Source organism: Fulmarus glacialis, unplaced genomic scaffold (genome assembly GCF_000690835.1).
Source record: "Fulmarus glacialis isolate BGI_N327 unplaced genomic scaffold, ASM69083v1 scaffold41372, whole genome shotgun sequence".
Lineage (NCBI taxonomy): Eukaryota > Metazoa > Chordata > Aves > Procellariiformes > Procellariidae > Fulmarus > Fulmarus glacialis.
In genome coordinates, this window is record NW_009196672.1 from 38,400 (window position 1) to 56,500 (window position 18,101).

Sequence of the window (18,101 nt, forward strand, 5' to 3'; positions counted from 1 at the left end):
AGGGCTTTAAAGGGGACTCTAACTTTCAAATGTTTCTTACAAAAAATGCAGACCAAAAGTAATAGACATGAATTTAAAGAAATGCAAGTTTTTAGGAGGGGAATATTGCACAGCAACTGTTTTCGGTATCACTTGCTCTGCTTTCATTTTCTTTCCCACTTTGAGTATGTTTTTCATATTAATGTTGCAGTTTCTGTAGGTATAATAATAATGTTCACTTTTTAACATGTAGGTTTGTGTAACGTGTATGTAAATATACACAAATAATCTTTATGATTCTTTACAGGAAATTAAATCTGCACATAAAATTGCTAAGAAGTACTCATCCATACCACAGATGTGGTCCAGGTGTTTGTTACGTCACTGCTATGGTCTTTGGTTTATCTGCCTTCCTGCGTATGTGAAAGTGTGCCATTCAAAAGTCAGGGCTCTGAGAACTGCATATGATGTGCTACAAAAAATGCACACCAAAAAAATAGATCCACCTGATGAGGTAAAATAAGTCACCACCGAATTCCAGAAACAGCCGGTGGGTTTTATTGAATGGAGTACGTGTTTGACTATAGAAGCGCAATACTAACTTGTGTGTATTTTCAGGTATGCTACCGAGTACTCATGCAACTGTGTGGACAGTATGGTCAGCCTGTGCTAGCAGTGAGAGTGCTTTTTGAAATGCAGAAAGCTGGTGTTGACCCTAATGCCATTACTTACGGCTACTACAATAAGGTAAGTATTGTTTGAAAGAGGAGGGGGGAAAAAAAATGCATTTTTATCCAGGCAAATAGAAGCAAGCAAAATAAGGGAGCAGTTCAGATGTAATTCTGTCATTTCTAGTAACTGGAAGAAATACAAGACTGAATAATTGTGTTTTCTTCGGTTTTGTAGGTTTAGAAGTCTACTTTATAACTGCCAATGTAACCCAGTTTGAAATTTAAGTTAATGATTTCACACCTGACTGTTCCTTAAGATGACTTATTTGACTTTGATATTTCCAAAATAGGCTGTTTTGGAAAGTACCTGGCCTTCAAGCAATCGAGGTGGCTACTTCCTGTGGATGAAAATACGAAACGTTGTTCTAGGAATAGCACAGTTTAAAAAAGCATTGAAAAAGCTACCAGCAAGCACCTCACATACAGCCATTCCTGGTAGAGTATTCACATCCTTTTCTTCTTTATTTTCATGCTGATAAGAAAATTATTTCAAAAAGCTTTCTGTTGTGAATTTGATGATAAAACCATTACAGGGGGAAAAAAGTTCTTCCATAATTTTTAAAAAACAGCTTTTTTTTTTGTCTTTGAATCCAAAATAGTCTGCTCTTTATTTATTGTATCAGATCTCCATGGAGACAAAATATGAACCTGAAATCAATTTGATAAGTATCGTAGTTCATACAACAGCCAGTCTCATAACTGGCAGAACTTCTGTCCAGCCTTGCCTTTTTTTTGTTTTCCGTTTTTGCATGTTAGTTAAGAGGCAACTAGAACTAGTCCATGAGTTTGTAGTACTGTTTGCAGGTGCTGCGTACCAACTGAAATGATCATATTTATTTTTATCTAGACTATAAGTACAATATTTGAGGCTGTAAACTTTGGTTTTCTTTCCTTTTCTTTCCAGTAAAGATTTATGTGATGTTCAAATGGCTATATTACCATGCTGGTGATTTACCTGTAGTTTGTATTTTTCATAGGTACTACTTTTCACAGTATTTATAACTACTACTAGTAAAGCAAGATAGAACATTTTAAAGCACCAGCAATACTAGTCAGCTTAGTTGTAGTTGACCTTGGAAGACCTTGGCAATATACATGTATAAATCTATGAAGATCATCTGAATCATCTTTCAAGGTCCCTTCCAACCAGGACTATTCTGTGATTCCAAATATGTACAAATAAATCTTTGCCCAGACAAATAGAATAGATATGATGGCCTTGTGGCTAGAGTATTTCTCCTAGACGTGGGAGACTGCAGTCCTACTTCTGGCTCTATCACTAGCCTTCTGGATTACCTTGAACAAATTTACTTTATTTCTGCCTGTTCTTCATGAAGCTGACCTTCCTGATCAACTACTTTTTTGAATCCCATCTGTGCAAAGCACTGAGTAAGAGTTTAGTGATGTTGGTTGCAATTCAGACCATGTAAACTAAGGAATTGTATTTAGTCCTTTACTAGTTAATGATATTATTAATGGTCCTTTATATAATTAATGGTATTTGCTTTTGACATCATCTGATTTTTCGAGATTTCTTTGCATGAAAGCACATAGCTAGAATGGATGCTGACTCTTCAGGCAATCCCAAAAGCTTTTCCATAAATTCCAGAATATTTTGTTATCTTTACAATAGCAAGAAGGTTTTTACCCTCTCTGTAGACATTCAGTGCAGCATCTTTGGGGAAAAGAGGGAAAGAAGCTGGCTTTCAGCCATGTTGTACCCTCTTGATCCTGGACAGGTGCTTACTGTTGTCTCCTAAACTGTATGAGAGTAAATCCCCTAAAGATGGTGTGGGACTGCTGAAGACTTCAGGTTGACCTAGACAAAGGATGTGGAATGTGTGTGACTTGAAGTGCTCACTTAGTATTTATAGTGAACAGAAACTTTCTTATCTGCTTTGTTAATTTGCTTTATTTTGGTGCTTTATAACAACCTGGGCGAGGAACAACCATGTTAGTATTAAGTAAATTTGGCTCTTGAAATCAATCAATCAAACTATACTAGTTACACTGGGAGCAGTGTTTTGTCTTAAGAATGACCAGATAGTGGCTTGAATGTTTGCAGGGGTTTTTTTGGGTGGTGTTTGTTATTTTTATTTTAATCTTATTGTGCAAACAAACTCATGGTTGCTGCTGCATTGTTTCAATTTTTTTACTTTCTAGAGTAAAACCATGACAACTATATGCATTAACTCTGAGAAACAAACTACGCTAAAATGAAACCATGTCTAGATGCTTCTTAGAGTTCTTGAAAAGATGTGACATTTTGATCAAATAGACCAGGCAACAGAATCAAAGACAAGCAGTGCTTTAGTATAGTATTTAAAAAGCAACGTTGCAAATTACCCCTTTAATTTCATCCTATTGAGCATTGCTTCAATGTTTGTACTGTAAAAGTAAGCCAATAATTTTTCTCACTTTTTTGTGGTAAAATGTTCACTGTTAATTGAATGTACTTGATAAGAGGCCTTTGAATTACTGTGGATATTCAATTTATTCTGTTTAACAATGTCATGCTATTAAATACCATTCTGTCATTGCCCTGATATGATAGGGGGACTTTCAGACTTTGGCAATAACACATCATTCAAAGAAGAAGCCAGGCAAGGGAAAACTTGTCTTCAAGATATACAAGAACAAAAAGAGGATAAGAGAGAGAGTGACTCCAGTTCTCGTATGTATCTTCTGAATACAGATATTTAGTTCATTGTGGATAAATAGGGATTTCAGCAAAAGCTAAGTGGGGCAGCTGATTTCTTTACAGTGAGTGTATGTGATAATGCCAGTTTATACCCATGCCTTAAGTTCATTTCTCTCAGTGTAATTTTCTGGATGTCTAATGGCTTAACTTTCAAAATTACAGTTCTTTTTTTCCCTCCTCTGTTTCAAATAAGTGATAATGGTAATGTAAAGGCTTAATGATAATTACAGCTTAATGTTTTTGTCTTTTAAAAAAATGAAATTGCTTTATAGGTATAATCTACAGGAAAGCCTCTTCTACCAGCCTGTTTTCTTTATAAATCCCGTGAGAGGAGAACAGCTGAATTTTTGCAGGTCTGTGAGAGAGGTCTAAATTACTCAGCTCCCTGGAATTCTCAAAATCTGGAGATGCATCAGAAATGAGAAGGGCTTTGGATTTGCTGCGGACCTTTGTTTTTTCTTCAGGTTTTACATCTGCTGCTCATGATTCCTTTAACTGCAGTTGAGCAGCATAGACTTTATGCAAGCAGATAGCAGATCAGATTGTGTAGTAAAAATGTATAAGTACTATAGATTCCCATATACATTCATTGAAAATGCTCTTCATAATAAACGTTCTCCTAATAATATCATTATTTAAATTTTTCAGTGTGCTTTCCCCTACTGTTTAACTATCCCCTTGTCAAGTGGAAGTGATGTAAAAGTATGAGATAATATGAACCAGAAAAGTTACTTCAGTGTCGTCTTTTCACCACAGTCTTCCTTCTAGCATTAGTATTTTTTCTTCAGTTTGCTTGAAAATTTGTGTAAGTGTTACCCATGGTCATATGAACATACCTGTAAGATGGCAGGCAGGTTATTTAGGTTTAATGAAACTTTTGAAGACACCGAAAATGTGAATTGTGCTGAAAGCTTGTATTATTTTTTGCCATAATTAAGACAAATTTGTGGCTCTCTGTAGTAATATTATATGCTGAAAATGTTTTGCACTTTTGAATACTGCTTGAGAATATTAAGTTGCTTGAATTCCTGTAGAGAAGTAATTGCCTATTTTGGGTAGCCACCTGACAACAGAATTTGTCTTTCATATCTAAAGGAGGTGAATATAAATACTGCAACACTTGCTTCATTTCTCTTGTGTAGTCATCGTCATAGGAGTAATGAGATCTGTACGAAGATAGGCTCATTGGCCCTGAGCTCTTGCAAAGGCAGGAGAAAATACTCTTATGCCTATCCTTTGCAAGTGAACAGGGTGCTCTTAGTCTCCACAACCACCACAAATTTTTATATGCAAGTACTGGTTTCTTGGATTCTGTGTACAGAAGCTTATGGAACTTTCAGTTATAAAAGTAATGCCAAGAATTAAATATTCATAGTTCAGTTGTTCCAGCTTGAAAACCTCTGCCCAAGTAGATATCAGCCTATGCATCATGGGATATGTACAACATGCTGTCACTTAATCCTGCATAAAGCATCTAATAGGTAATGGAAACTTGAGATTTAAATTAAGTTGCTTTGATTCTAAAGAACTGTCTGTCCTTTTTTATATACAGTGTCCGAAGTGGAGAGCGCAAAAGGGAGTGGTGACTGCCTACCTAAATTAAATTATCAGAACTCAAGTAATGCCAAAGCCGCTTCTAGCATAGTGCGACTCAATAGTACAGTTGACAATACCGTAGCAGAAGCTAGCACGGGTGAGTGGAAGAGAAAATACATTTTGATTCTTGTGCAGTTTTGTCTGTATATATTCCATTTCTAACAGGAGCTCTAAGTAGTGTGCCTGAGTTCTGTTGTCCACAAAACTTAGTGTTTTATTGCTGTAATGGCAGTGGCCAATGAAATTTGTTGGAGCAACTTTGTGGAAGTGAGTTTAGGTTAGAGTCTGCACATGCTATGTCAGGGAGATGCATCTGAATATTCTGCATTTCCAGATTTTTTTCTTGTTTGCCTTTTTTTTTTTTTGGCTGTAATTAACATCTGCTTACAAAATCCCAGGTCTTGTTTTTTTTTCTTATAACCTCCAACAACTAATAAATTCTTTCAGGATGGACAAGAGGTTTCTATGCAGTGCAGTTAAAAGAAACTTTCAGGCATTTTCACAATTCTTTAGTAATGTCAAATCTGGTTATTATAATACTGTCAGCTGTGCTTGAAATACTGTAATATTATACTTTAAAGTCTGTATCTTTATGCTCTGGCAAAACAATGGAAATTTCTCTGACAATAATGACTTTTGTTGGCTCTATTTCTAATTCATCAGGTTAGAAAGTGTTGCTTTTTTTGCCATTTCCTAGATACCTTTGCTGTCCCTAGCTTTCAAATCTCTTAATGGAGTATGTCTCCAAAAGGGGAAACTAAATACATCTGAGATTCTTCTTGATGGTGTCTTTCAAAGTACTCTTGAGTTGTATGATTTGACTCCCTTTTAAATGTTTTATCATCTGACCCTTCCTAAAAGTGATGACCATGGTCAACTCAACTTTTCAATCACTAGCACAATACATAGTGAACTCCATCTCTTAGTGTTGTCAACTGTTTGAAAGATGAGACAAATTTGTGTTCTTTTGTAATTCAGTTAGTTTTCTTGCATAGCAAGAAATAAAGCACCTTGTTTCATCTGTTTTTCAGAGAGTTCTGTAGGATTGCTGTTTACATCATCTTTTGAGGATGCCAGTGAAGCAGAAGTTACAGAAAGTAAATCCTTAAGAAAGAGACATAAAAGCGCAGTAGAACCTGACTTAAGGGAGATACCGTGGGAAAGCAGGAACCGTAACCTGAGTGGAGATGGCTTAGTGGGACTCATGATAAATAGAATAAATCAGGAAGCAAACCCTGGAGAAATTGTTGAAAAACTAGGAGCTGATGCCAAAATCCTATCTAGTGCATTACAGAAAAGCATAAGGCCAAAAACTCTTAATATCAGAACTTCCTCTTTAGGATCTAAGAGAGAAAGCCTGGAGAAAGAATCCAGTGATGAAGATGCAGCTTTTGATTGCAGTTTTACAGATAAAACAGAGTCTCCTGTTATCTTTGATCTGGAAGACTTGGATGCAGAACCTGAAACGTCAACAGCAGTGAAAACCTCCAGTGAAAAATCCAGAAGGCTGCAAAGAAAGAGCAGCTTTCCAGTAAAGCCAGTTGAAAAGACGGATGTTGAAACTGGATTTGATCCACTGTCCTTGCTGGTTGCCGAGACAGAACAGCAGAAAGAGGATGAGGACGATGATGATGATAGAAGTGTTTCTACTCCATCTGCAAGGCGAGATTTAGCTGAAGAAATAGTCATGTACATGAACAACATGAGCAGCCCTTTGTCAAGTCGTGCCCCAAGCATTGAATTGCAAAAACCCCATGATGACAGAAATGCTAATAAAAAGAGCCCAACAGTAATCCAACCTTGTAGGAGGTCCAGCCTTCCCCCAAACTCCCCAAGGCCATCCAGTCTTACGAAATCCAAGAGTTATCACGCAAAAAATGAAGAAAGGCGAGACAGGCTTTGGTCCTCCCCAGCTTATTCCCCAAACAGTCCAGCAAAGGAACAGCCACAGGATGCAACTAATGCATTAACGCTTGTGTCTTCACCATCATTCAACTTGGATACGCTGTTAACACCTAAGTTTGATGTTCTAAAAAGCAGCATGTTTTCTGCTGGAAAAGGGGTTGCAGAGAAAGCTAGCAAGTGGTACTCAAAATTTACAATGTACGCTGCATCCTCAAAGGTAATTTTTTATAATTGCTTTCCCCCCTCCGCCCCCAAAACCTAGGTTCCTATAAATTAAGGAAGAAGCTTTGTAAAGGTTTAATCACTGACTCCTATGTGATGAATCCTATTTGAATGACATGCATCATGGTAGACTATGTGCAGTAATTTGTTTTAATCATGTTTCAATTTCCAGGACCCTAGTTTTATTGTCCTGAATCAAACAAAATTTCAGTCTAGCATGGGTTCAGAGTATATTTAATGGGAAAACTTAAGTATACTGTAGTGTGTTGACAGGGCAGAGAAGACTGCTATCCCTTCCCTTATTTACCTAAAAAAAAAATACTTAAATAAGCAATAATAGTTTTAATTCTTTACAGCTTTTATGAAAAAAAAGGGAAATCTGCTTGTATTGATTACCAACGTGCTTTAACTTGAACTAATTTTGAACTGAGGTAATTTGTTTAGAAAGTTCTTTGCTGCTACCAACTCAAACCAAAATTCATTTTATTCCCAGTCCTTGGGAATGAAAATAGACGCAGGTTGCTGTTGGTGTATTGTCTTAATGTGCTGAAAAGCAATCTCAGACTAATTAACTGAAGTATCAGTGATGCCTTGCCTATCCTAATGCATTCCTACAGCTGCTAATAACTTCTATAGCAGTGATGAGAAAAAGTTATAGGATGAAAATGTTTAAGTTTTCATTTAGATCTTTTTATTCGGAGAATCTCTTAAAAAGAATCCTCATGTAGCTATTTAACCCTGAGAGAAACTCACCTTGTTTACATTTGTTCTGAATACAGATCTGAGCTGAGTGACTTTTCAAGGAGGGAAGTTAATGTCTTGAATTTACTGAGACAGAGAAGGCTGCCTCTTATTTTCAGAAACATTTTTGCTTTCCTTTTCTCAGTGGAATTTGTTTTCTTCTCTCAGGATCAAAATTCAGACCGAGCAAGTGTTTCATCTCTTGGAGCTTTGGACTCAGAATCTACTTCTCTAACTGATGAAGATGTCTGCAATGATTTTGAAAGTGCTTCTCCTCAGGAGAATACCACATCAGAAATTAAGGGAATTGGCCTCAGCAGGACAAGCCTAGAAAGCTCAGCTTCCCATGATGGCTCATCAAAACAATTTGACCAATGTGGTAAGAGACAGCTTTTGCATTGCATTCATTGATCTGAATAAAAATATTCAAGTTTTAGAAGTTGTTCTTTATAATTCTCAGTTTGAGATCATCCTAGTTGTTAGTCCTTTTTGTGGAAGCAGTAAATTTTTCTTTTCCTACCTGCATGCTATTGCTCATACACATATGTCCATACCTATGGATATTTTTATTGTAGAACCTTGTTTTGGGTGTTCTTTCTTGTGGAATAACTTGCACAGTAACATCCTGTCCCTGAATAAGCTTCTGGATGCTACAGCTATGCAAATAAGACACCCTTTAGATCCTTCAGTATTCATGTAATCATCTTACTCGTGTAAGCTGTACAGCTCCAGAAAACATCTATAAAAACTTTGAAAAGGTAACTTTATTAGTTTGGTTTTGTTTTCTAAAAGTAGTAAATAAAATTTTCAGAAAATTATCACTTTCTATATGCCACTGTGGAAGCTGATTATCAGACAGACTTTGTGGGGTTTTTTTTTCCCCTAATCTGCACTGGATAATTGGTAGTGACTGTTTTATCAATTTCTGTATTATTGTCATTATAGAGTGTGTTAAGCAGAATCAGGATGAATCTGTCTACTTAGATCCCTCCACTTAGCACCTAGGAGAGTATGCCCCAATTTGGCTCCCTAGTTTGTGGGATGTGGAGGACCTGGAGAGGGGCAGTGGAGGCTGCCATCATGGCCAGGGGACTGGGGCGTTCTGAGGCTGCGGGGAGCCTGGCTCGTTTAGTGAGGCGAAGAGAAGGGCCATCGATATCTGCAGTCACGAGCAGCACCTCTTATGCTTCCCTAGTTTTTGTCCAGATAGAAAGTGTGGGTATGAATTACTTAATCTGTAAAATTTGTTTCCAAGCTACCAACTGTTGTAAAAGAAGAAAACTGAACATATGGAAATTCTATGTTGGTAGATTTTATTTTTGCCGTTGTTGGTACTGGGCAGATGGCAGCCTCACACTCCAGCTTCACGTTTCTTTCTGTCTATCTGATTTGTTGCATCTTCTATCACACATTTTATAACTGTAGTATTGTTTGACTAAAAATGTATATTCTGAATAACTAATACTTTGGGTTTCTTCTGTTAATAGGTTCTCTTTCAAAGTTCCCTTTACCTGACAAATCAGAGTTGATATCTTCTTGCAGTACAAGTAGTACCAGTGTGTTTCAGAACTACGCTATGGAGGTACAGGATAATGTATTGATTTTAATTGATACGCTAAAAGCATATGTCTTTAAATATAAATGCTATCTGAATCTCTGTTAAAAAGTTCAAAGCTTAAAACTAATCCGCTGAAGGATAGATAAATATTTCAGTAACAGAGTAGGATTCATTTCAAATCCTGCTCTAGAAGTGTCTTTATTGCAGTCACATCTTTTGGTCCTTAAACTCTCAAGAGTTTAAGAATTGGATGCCATTGAATTCAGGCATCTAAATCCGTTGTGCAGCTAAATTTGTTTAAAGTGAAAATACCAAGTCTTAAATAGCACTATACATTTAAAAATACAGAATAGAAAACTATACTTCTTATTGTAGCTTCTAGTAAGATCATTTTGCTTTTCACTGTTAAACTCATTTTGGGTGGCTCTTCTTTCTTTTTCTTTTTCTTTTTTTTTTTTTTTGTTTCAGTGGATGAGGATTAATGACTGGTTATTTTAATCTTCCCCCCTTACCCCCCCTCATTTCTATTATACTGGCAGTTGCTACAGAAGAGTGTTTAAATTCTAAGAACAATTTATGTAGCTGCATAAATATTCCTGTACTATTATGTTTGCAAACAGATTACAAATGCCATGTTATTGTTAATAAAAATATGATTGAATAACTGGCTGGTTTTACTCTGGGTAGCCATAAAAGGATCACCTAACCCACTTAGCTAAAGTGTATTTATTTCACAAGCATAGTTCCAGATCCCAGTCTACTTGCTACAATAGAACAAAGACCTCCACTTAATAAATTTTTCAGACAATGCTCAATCCAGTCATTTACCATATCAATGTCTGCTAATGCAGTTTGCATTTAAGATTTAATAGTTGTTCTGAAATACATAAGTTTAAATCCAAATGTTCCAACCTAAAGCCTGGGAACAGATATGTAGCTGAACTTGTATGCAAGTGGTGAGTAGTATTCATCTAAGAGCAAAGATTTTGGCTACAGTTTTAACTGCTTTGTAAAAGAAGAGTGGTTTTGAGAATGTGTTATAGTAGAGTTCTGTTATCTGCTGTATGTAGGTCCTCATCTCAAGCTGTTCACGATGTCGAACTTGTGACTGTTTGGTTCATGATGAAGAAATCATGGCAGGTTGGACAGCAGATGACTCAAATCTCAATACCACGTGTCCTTTCTGTGGCAATTTATTTCTGCCTTTTTTAAGCATAGAAATTAGAGATCTTCGGCGACCTGGACGGTAATAACATTATTTGAATTTTCCTCTATTTTGAATACTTATAATTGTAAAGTGTTTTTTGTTTGGGTTTTTTTAGATAATATTAAGCTTTTGCTTTCCCTGCAGTTATTTTCTGAAGACCAGCCCTTCTACAGAAAACATGCAGTTCCCATCACTTTTTGCAAATCAGAGTGGCAAGTCCTGTAACACTGCAGCTACTGTTGGCCTTGCTACATCTCTAATGTCTGTTCAAGAGGATATAAATTCAAATAGGTAAACCTGCATTTTCTGCATAGAAATTACTCAGGTTCTCTGTGGATGTGCGTGTATTCCTCATCAACAGAAATAAATTTAATAAGGTACTGTCTGAAGAGGAGAACTTGATTTGAGAGAGGATCTCCTGGCTGCCCCTCCCTTAACCTCTGAGTTGACCACATCATGCTTTTTCAGCATGGTGTTTACCATTTCATCCCTAATATAAAAATTCATGTAGGCATCTGTAATTCTGCAAATCTTATGAACTCTTTTAGGATGCTTGTGTTCCTTATCAGTGCAAGGGGGCATAAAACTTGCACTGTAGCATGAATGAGGGTGGTGGCTGGCAAGATAGAATTTGAGGTGTCAGGTCGATTGTTTCCAGTTTATTTCTGTCTGTGTCTGTGTATATGTTTGAGCACTCAGAGTAAAACAAAAAGCTGAGATTCTTAATTTTATTTTTTTCCCCTAGCAAATCTAAGCAGTATGACAATATTTGTGCCAGAAGTATCCAGATCCCCTCAGGAAGAAGACAAAATACCTCTGGGTCAGAATGTACAAGTCACCCTGTAGCAAGGAGTATCAGTACTTTTGGTCCATTGGAAGAAGATGAGAAGGAAAACCAGAAGATCAGCCATATCATTCCTACTGGTAGCCTGCCTGCTACTTTGCAAGGACCAACAGTGTGTAGTTTTTCTACCTTAAATGTCATTTTAAGTGTGCGATAGATTAGAGAAGTATGAAACAGCATGAATTAGGAGAACAGAATTAACCATCCCAAATTATGAGAAATATTAAGTTTTATTATTTAAACTAATATTAGTTGTAGCTTTTAGATGTTGGTGTGTCTCATAGGGAACAAAAGCATTCATAAGACTTTGTAAAGATAGTTACATTCCAACTAATGGCATTTTTTTCTTTTTTGCCATAGGATTCCTTGGGCCTAGAATGGCGCTTACCTAGTCCTGATCCTATAACGGTTCCTTATCTCAGTCCTCTAGTGGTATGGAAAGAGCTTGAGAGCTTACTTGAAAATGAAGGGGATCATGCAATAACAGTGGCGGACTTTGTAGATCATCATCCTATTGTGTTCTGGAATTTGGTGTGGTATTTCAGACGCTTGGACTTGCCCAGCAACTTACCAGGATTAATACTTTCTTCTGAGCACTGTAATAAGAACTCCAAGGTACAGAATTAGATAAGAAATATTGACATTTAAGAAATGCTTGTTTTCCCATATAGGAAATCATTAAATAATTCAGTAGCTCTTAGAAATGTGTCTTACAATGTGCTGGGCCCAGTCCTGAATTGGTAAAGAATGTGTAAACTGAGGGGAAAATATGTGTAACTCGAACTTGGGCTCAGCATTATTTGTGTAGGGTAAGTGTTTAGCTCTTACTAGTCACACTGTAATTTGTGATCCTCAGTTACAAAGAAGAAAGGTTTCTCGTTGGTTTTGTTGCAGTTTGATGACTAGTTAAACAGTAGAAGAAGGAGGAAGTTATAATTTTAGGACTGTAGGAAGATACACAAAAATACTCATTTGCTATGTCACTGACATCCTGTTCAGATTTAGCTTTCTCTGGTTTTACAGCAGTTTTAATATTAAAGCTTTTTACCATGAGGCCTATAGATGTCAAGATATATTTTAAATACAGAAGTCCTTTGTCATGACTTTGTAATAAAATATCTTTATGTATGCATTCTCCTATTCAGATTCCGCGAAATTGTATGTCAGAGGACAGTAAATATGTTCTTATTCAGATGCTATGGGACAATATGAAATTGCATCAGGATCCAAGGCAGCCTCTGTATATTTTGTGGAATGCTCAGAGTAAGCTCTGTTTCTTGTGGGTTTTGGTGGTTTTTTTAAAGAACAATCTTCACTTTGAGCAACTGAAGAATGTGTTTTGAAAAAAAGATGTCTTTGTGGATAGTTCACGCCAGATACATAACTGATTTTTGATCATACTACTTTTTGTTTTTCAGGTCAAAATCGCACTCTTTTGTTTGAGAGTGAGTGTTAAGTTTGGTGTTGCTATTCTAAGTTTGTGTGACTTGTTTTGGGAGGGAGGGAGGGTGGTTGTATGTTTGGCAGTTAACTGCTTGAACAAATTTAGTTTTCTCACATATCTGTTTCAAATCATTGACCAGTATCTCCAGTGGCTTTTTGTTCATTGGGAAGGGAGAAATAAGAGGGAATATGTTTCAGTGATACGTTGAACTTACATTGACAGTTCATCCACTTAGCTTCTTCTCTTATTTTTAGACTTTGCTTACTAAGAATTTTGTTGCCAGTGTTGGATCATATGCCTGAAAATAGCTCATGATCCATTACAGCTGTTGAGTTTTCTCTTATGTGCTTTTTGTTTCCTTATGTTGATATTATTTTGACTGGATGTTTATTGTTCTTTGTTCACTACATACATGTCAACGTTTTCACAGCTTGTGTAGCCTCCCACCTTTTTTTAGTAGCTTTCTACTTGCTACACAAAGAATATATTTATTCTTACAGCATTTCTAATGTTTTTCAGCCCAGAAGTACCCAATGGTCCATTTATTGCAAAAAGATGACGACTCCTTTAATCAGGAGCTCTTGAGAAGTATGGTGAAAAGCATTAAGATGAATGATGTGTACGGACCAATGAGTCAAATATTGGAAAGATTGAACAAATGGCCACATATTAAAAGACAGAGGTAAGAATGCGAACATGCCTAACTGGAGCAAGGTTGGACAACAATAAGGCTTGTAATATGAAATATATTTTCATAGTGTGTTTTTTAAAGAAAAAAAGCACTGTTTTTCAGCAGTGTTCTCAAATTTATCACTCAGTTTAGTAAATATTCTTCTTTTCGTGATAACTTTCACAAACTTATTTTAGAAAAAAAAGGAGAAACTATTTTTCACTTTTTCCTCTTCCTCTCCTCTTTCAGCCACCTCTTTCTTCTTGACTCTGAATGATGGGAAATCACATTCAAAATGCCACTTTTTAAAAATAAGTTATCTTTAAATGCTTCAATCTATTTTTAATATAGCTTGGTTTGTGGTATATTGTTGCAGTATATAAATTGACATTTCTTTTTACAATTTCAGGAGTCTTTACAGAGAAATACTATTTCTTTCACTTGTTGCCCTAGGAAGAGATAACATTGATATAGGTAAGTTTTATAAATTATTCAGATAAACATAGATGATGAATGTATGCAAACTAGTTTTTCAGCTTCAAAAAAAGAATCTGTAGATTAGATGTATGTCATTCAATGATAAATGCTGAATAAAAGGACTTTATAGTTATTTTCTGCTGATAAGCGTACTAGCTGTCATTGCATTTGGGTTGTGTTTTTGAGCATGGTATATAGCAGTTGTTTTTCTATTTCTGCAGATGCTTTTGACAGAGAGTACAAAATGGCCTATGATCGTCTCACAGCTAATCAAGTGAAGAATACTCATAACTGTGATAGGCCACCAAGTACTGGAGTGATGGAATGCAGAAAGATTTTTGGAGAACCATATCTTTAAATATACCTAGATAAAGAGGTGATATCTATGATGTATACCTGTGTAAAATAACCACTTCAGTCACAAGGAACATCTCAGTCTTCAGTGTTTAGGAACGTATGTACGAATGTACTATGGCAGAAGGCCTTGGAAAAACTAGGCCTGTCTACAGTTGTGGAAATGGACAGAGTGAAAAATGGGCCAAATATTATTTCCCTGTCCCTTGTCCTTTCTGCAAATCAATGTGTAGAAAGGAAGATTCTAAACAAAATCCATTCTTTAACTTGGGACAACATATACAGTTCCCTTCTTAAAAAAAATTAAACAACAGGTGGACAGAAACAATGCACTGAAACTAATGTGAGCGAAGTAAATTCTTCAAAATCTATTGTTTACATAGAATATTCATGATGTTATGAAGAGCATACAAAGTTGTATTATACATATTTTAAATTGTTTATAGTAAGTTGATATTTTTTTAATTTTTTTAAATTACTGGAGTGAATTTTAAATGGACTTGCTGCATAAGCAATACAGTGCTTATTTTTTTTGCAGTACACTGCTATTTATAGTAACTTGTCCAGTTACTTTTTGAAGAGTGATTTGTTTTTAAAGCAGAATAGAAAACATTAACCTTCACCTAGACAGTACTCTAGATACAGCATTTGTCTCATGCACATATGGAAAATCTGTTACCACAGCAATCAGAAGGAAGGTATGGTAAACTTCTGTAAAACTCTACTAATGAACACACTGACTTCTGTAGAAATCTCCTCTTCCTCTCCTGTTCCCTTCACTCCCCACTCCCTAGTAAAGAGAAAGCCTATTGAAGAGTCCTACAGATTGTTATGGAATCAGTACATCTCAGCTGTTGGCATTTGTTAATGTGACTTCATTACAGATGTAATACAAAGCAAATGATAGCCTGCAAGAAATTCTTCATAAACATGCAGTGTGCAGTGTCTTGGTGGCTGTCTTTGAAACACACTAAATATGGCACATACATAATGCTAATCCAAAGCTTTTAACTAAAGTAGATACAGCAAACTTGCTACAGGGAATATATAGGGAATGTAACTTATTAGGGCGTATTGTGCATAGTTAAATGTACTTGGAATGTTCGGTCTCTATTTCACAGGCAAAACAACTTCTTTTTTTTTCTGTGAAGAAAAACGCTATGTCAGTCCTTGTGGTGGAGTCATGGCTTTTGACTCATGTTTTCATGTTCTGGAGATTTAAAAAAATGTTCTGTGGTCTCAGTCACATAGCAACTCCTTGCCAGAAGGTAGGCTACAGAGAAAATATCAGAAGTCTTGTATGGAGGTGGGAAAAGAGACATTGAATTGTATAAAACACCCTGACATTGAATTGTATAGTAACTGGTTGTCAAATTAAACCATGCTTTAACAAATAGCTTTAATTTAAGTAATCTTAATGGTTTTCCAATTCTAATTTCTTTTATTTGTTGCTCTTATAATACTTCTAAATATTCAGCTGTTACATTAGATTTTATATTTTGGTCTGCCGACCAGCAGATATTTTTAAAAATCTCTTTAGTTTGCAAGTGTAATAATACAGCAATATTTAGTTAGGCAGAAAGGAGATAAACTTTAAAGCTCACGTTTACTTTATTAAATGAAATAGTGAGCCCCTTAGAGGCTTAAATGAGAAGTAATGCTGCTATGAAGCTCTATGTAACCTCCTCCCAGACCTCTGTAAAATAGTAAGAAGATGCTGCCCTAAGGAGAAAGGATTTAAAATTTGTAGAGCTGCAGGTATGTGCTGATGATAACTGCAAGATGCAGTCTTGCTGGATACAGCTTTCATTGCGTAATACCTCTTCTCTAATTTGCTGCTAATTATGTAGCTGACCCTTTTTTGAAAGTATCCCCCCACCCTGAGGTGGAGCTAGCAACATTTTTCACATTTAATTTATTTTAACAATTTGCGATGCTCTCTTTTATACTGCCACGCTTGTAAAGTATTCCTCATGCATGAAATATAGCTACTTTTTTCACCCAGGTAGATGGTAAACAGTGTATCAGTGTAGGGTGGATACATACCCCCTTCATTCTTCTGAACTATCGTGAAAAACAGCAGGTTATTTTTTAACATATTCACTGTAAGTACCTATTAGTGTGCATGTATGCTCTACTCTGTACAGTAGGTACACTGTATTTACTAAGTAAAAGTTGCATACAGTAGTTGCTGTGTATATAAACTCATCCATGTTTGTGCTGTGTATAGATAATGTTCCTAGCTCTTTGCAGTTCTGTTTCCCATGTCATTTACCACTTGGGGCAGCCACTGTTTTACAGGACCTTCAAGCCATGAAGGAGGGCAAGTGCTTTTTCCAGAGCTGCCGTGGTGTGTTAGAGGTACTGAGCTATGAAGCAAGCTTCACACTTCCTATTTTAGTCTGGCAGAAGCGACTGAGCCTGGTCTCTAACCACCTCTCACTTACTAGGACATAACACTGCAAACTGTGTGTGCTAGCACAGGAATAGATGCAGCGCTTGTATTAAGTGGCCCACTTTCTCCATTCCAGTCCCAGCTTAGTTGTAAGAACTTCCAACTGTCTTCAGACTTATAAAGCCAAAAAGTTGCCACTTCATTCAAATATCAACAGTCCTGCCAGTATTACCAGGAGAGTAAATACTGTGCTATGAAAAGGACTGTATATGCATCCTTCAGACAAACAATCTTACTGTGTTCTTGCATCCTCAGAGTGGCACTCCTGAAGCATTGCTAATGTTTATTTGGGTGTGCTTTTAAATTGCTATATCATGTAGTAGTTCATCAAGTGAAATCATTATACTTAATGAATTGTTTTATAAAGTCTGTTGCAAGTCAGTCCACTGTAGAAATACTATAATAAAATATAGTTGGAATAGTGATATACTTTACGTGGGAAATTTTCCTCATTCAAGTCAATGTTCAAAATGTAGGTCCTGAGGTGGATAACTTTTAAGCATCATACAATTCAATGTTGAAACAGTTTTCAAATCTCACTATCCTTTATTAGAAAAGCAATTTGAGTATATTTTCCAATACCGCAAAGATGGATAAATAAAATATTTGAGACATATTTTCAATTTAAAATTTTGTATGAACTGAATTTTCTCTTTTGTGTACTAAATAATGCTTATGTCAAAAACCTTAAACAAAGGTTTTACATTTGCAGTGCAATATATATTTTGCTTTACTTATGGTTCCACTGGAATAATTATTGGAGATGAAATACTGAAATGTGAATAGAACTTGTGCTGTTTCTCTGACACTGCTAACAGTTTCCCATTTTGAGAAGGTTTGCTGTTGGTAAATTACAGCCTGATGAATTAGACTTCCACTGGCAAATTAAATTATTTGTACCCCAAGAAAGAGAAAATTCCTGCATGTAAAATCTTTGTGTAACAAATGGGAGATGCAAATAGTAATGAGAGAGGGGTATTTCTGGATATTATCTCACTGGGATTTAAAAATGGTACTTTGTTAGTCTGCAAGCAGCACTTTTTAAATGAATGGTTGTAGATTTGTAAATATGTAATGTTTAAATTTTATTTACCAAAAAACAGTATGTTGGATGTTTGCTTTCGTTTGTAGTTCCTTTAAAATATGCAAGTCAGTGTTCACATGTTCAGTTTTTTTCTGTCTCATCCAAAAAAAGTTTTACAGTGAGTCAATAAAAA

At 36.0% G+C, this 18,101-nt stretch overlaps 1 protein-coding gene across 1 annotated transcript in view; it reads left to right on the forward strand.

Annotated features, from left to right (window-relative positions):
• DENND4A (DENN/MADD domain containing 4A) overlaps window positions 1-14,433 on the forward strand; it is a 38,557-nt gene extending 24,124 nt beyond the window's left edge. The window contains exons 15-31 of the mRNA XM_009572278.1: window positions 287-493; window positions 598-726; window positions 1,001-1,145; window positions 3,265-3,384; window positions 4,964-5,104; window positions 5,276-5,284; window positions 6,039-7,129; window positions 8,044-8,227; window positions 9,363-9,457; window positions 10,504-10,679; window positions 10,785-10,931; window positions 11,386-11,596; window positions 11,845-12,099; window positions 12,630-12,747; window positions 13,448-13,610; window positions 14,008-14,072; window positions 14,297-14,433. Coding sequence (XP_009570573.1) covers window positions 287-493; window positions 598-726; window positions 1,001-1,145; window positions 3,265-3,384; window positions 4,964-5,104; window positions 5,276-5,284; window positions 6,039-7,129; window positions 8,044-8,227; window positions 9,363-9,457; window positions 10,504-10,679; window positions 10,785-10,931; window positions 11,386-11,596; window positions 11,845-12,099; window positions 12,630-12,747; window positions 13,448-13,610; window positions 14,008-14,072; window positions 14,297-14,433 — 3,393 coding nt within the window. The remainder of the gene's footprint in view (window positions 1-286; window positions 494-597; window positions 727-1,000; window positions 1,146-3,264; window positions 3,385-4,963; window positions 5,105-5,275; window positions 5,285-6,038; window positions 7,130-8,043; window positions 8,228-9,362; window positions 9,458-10,503; window positions 10,680-10,784; window positions 10,932-11,385; window positions 11,597-11,844; window positions 12,100-12,629; window positions 12,748-13,447; window positions 13,611-14,007; window positions 14,073-14,296) is intronic.
• The last annotated feature ends 3,668 nt before the right edge of the window (window positions 14,434-18,101 follow it).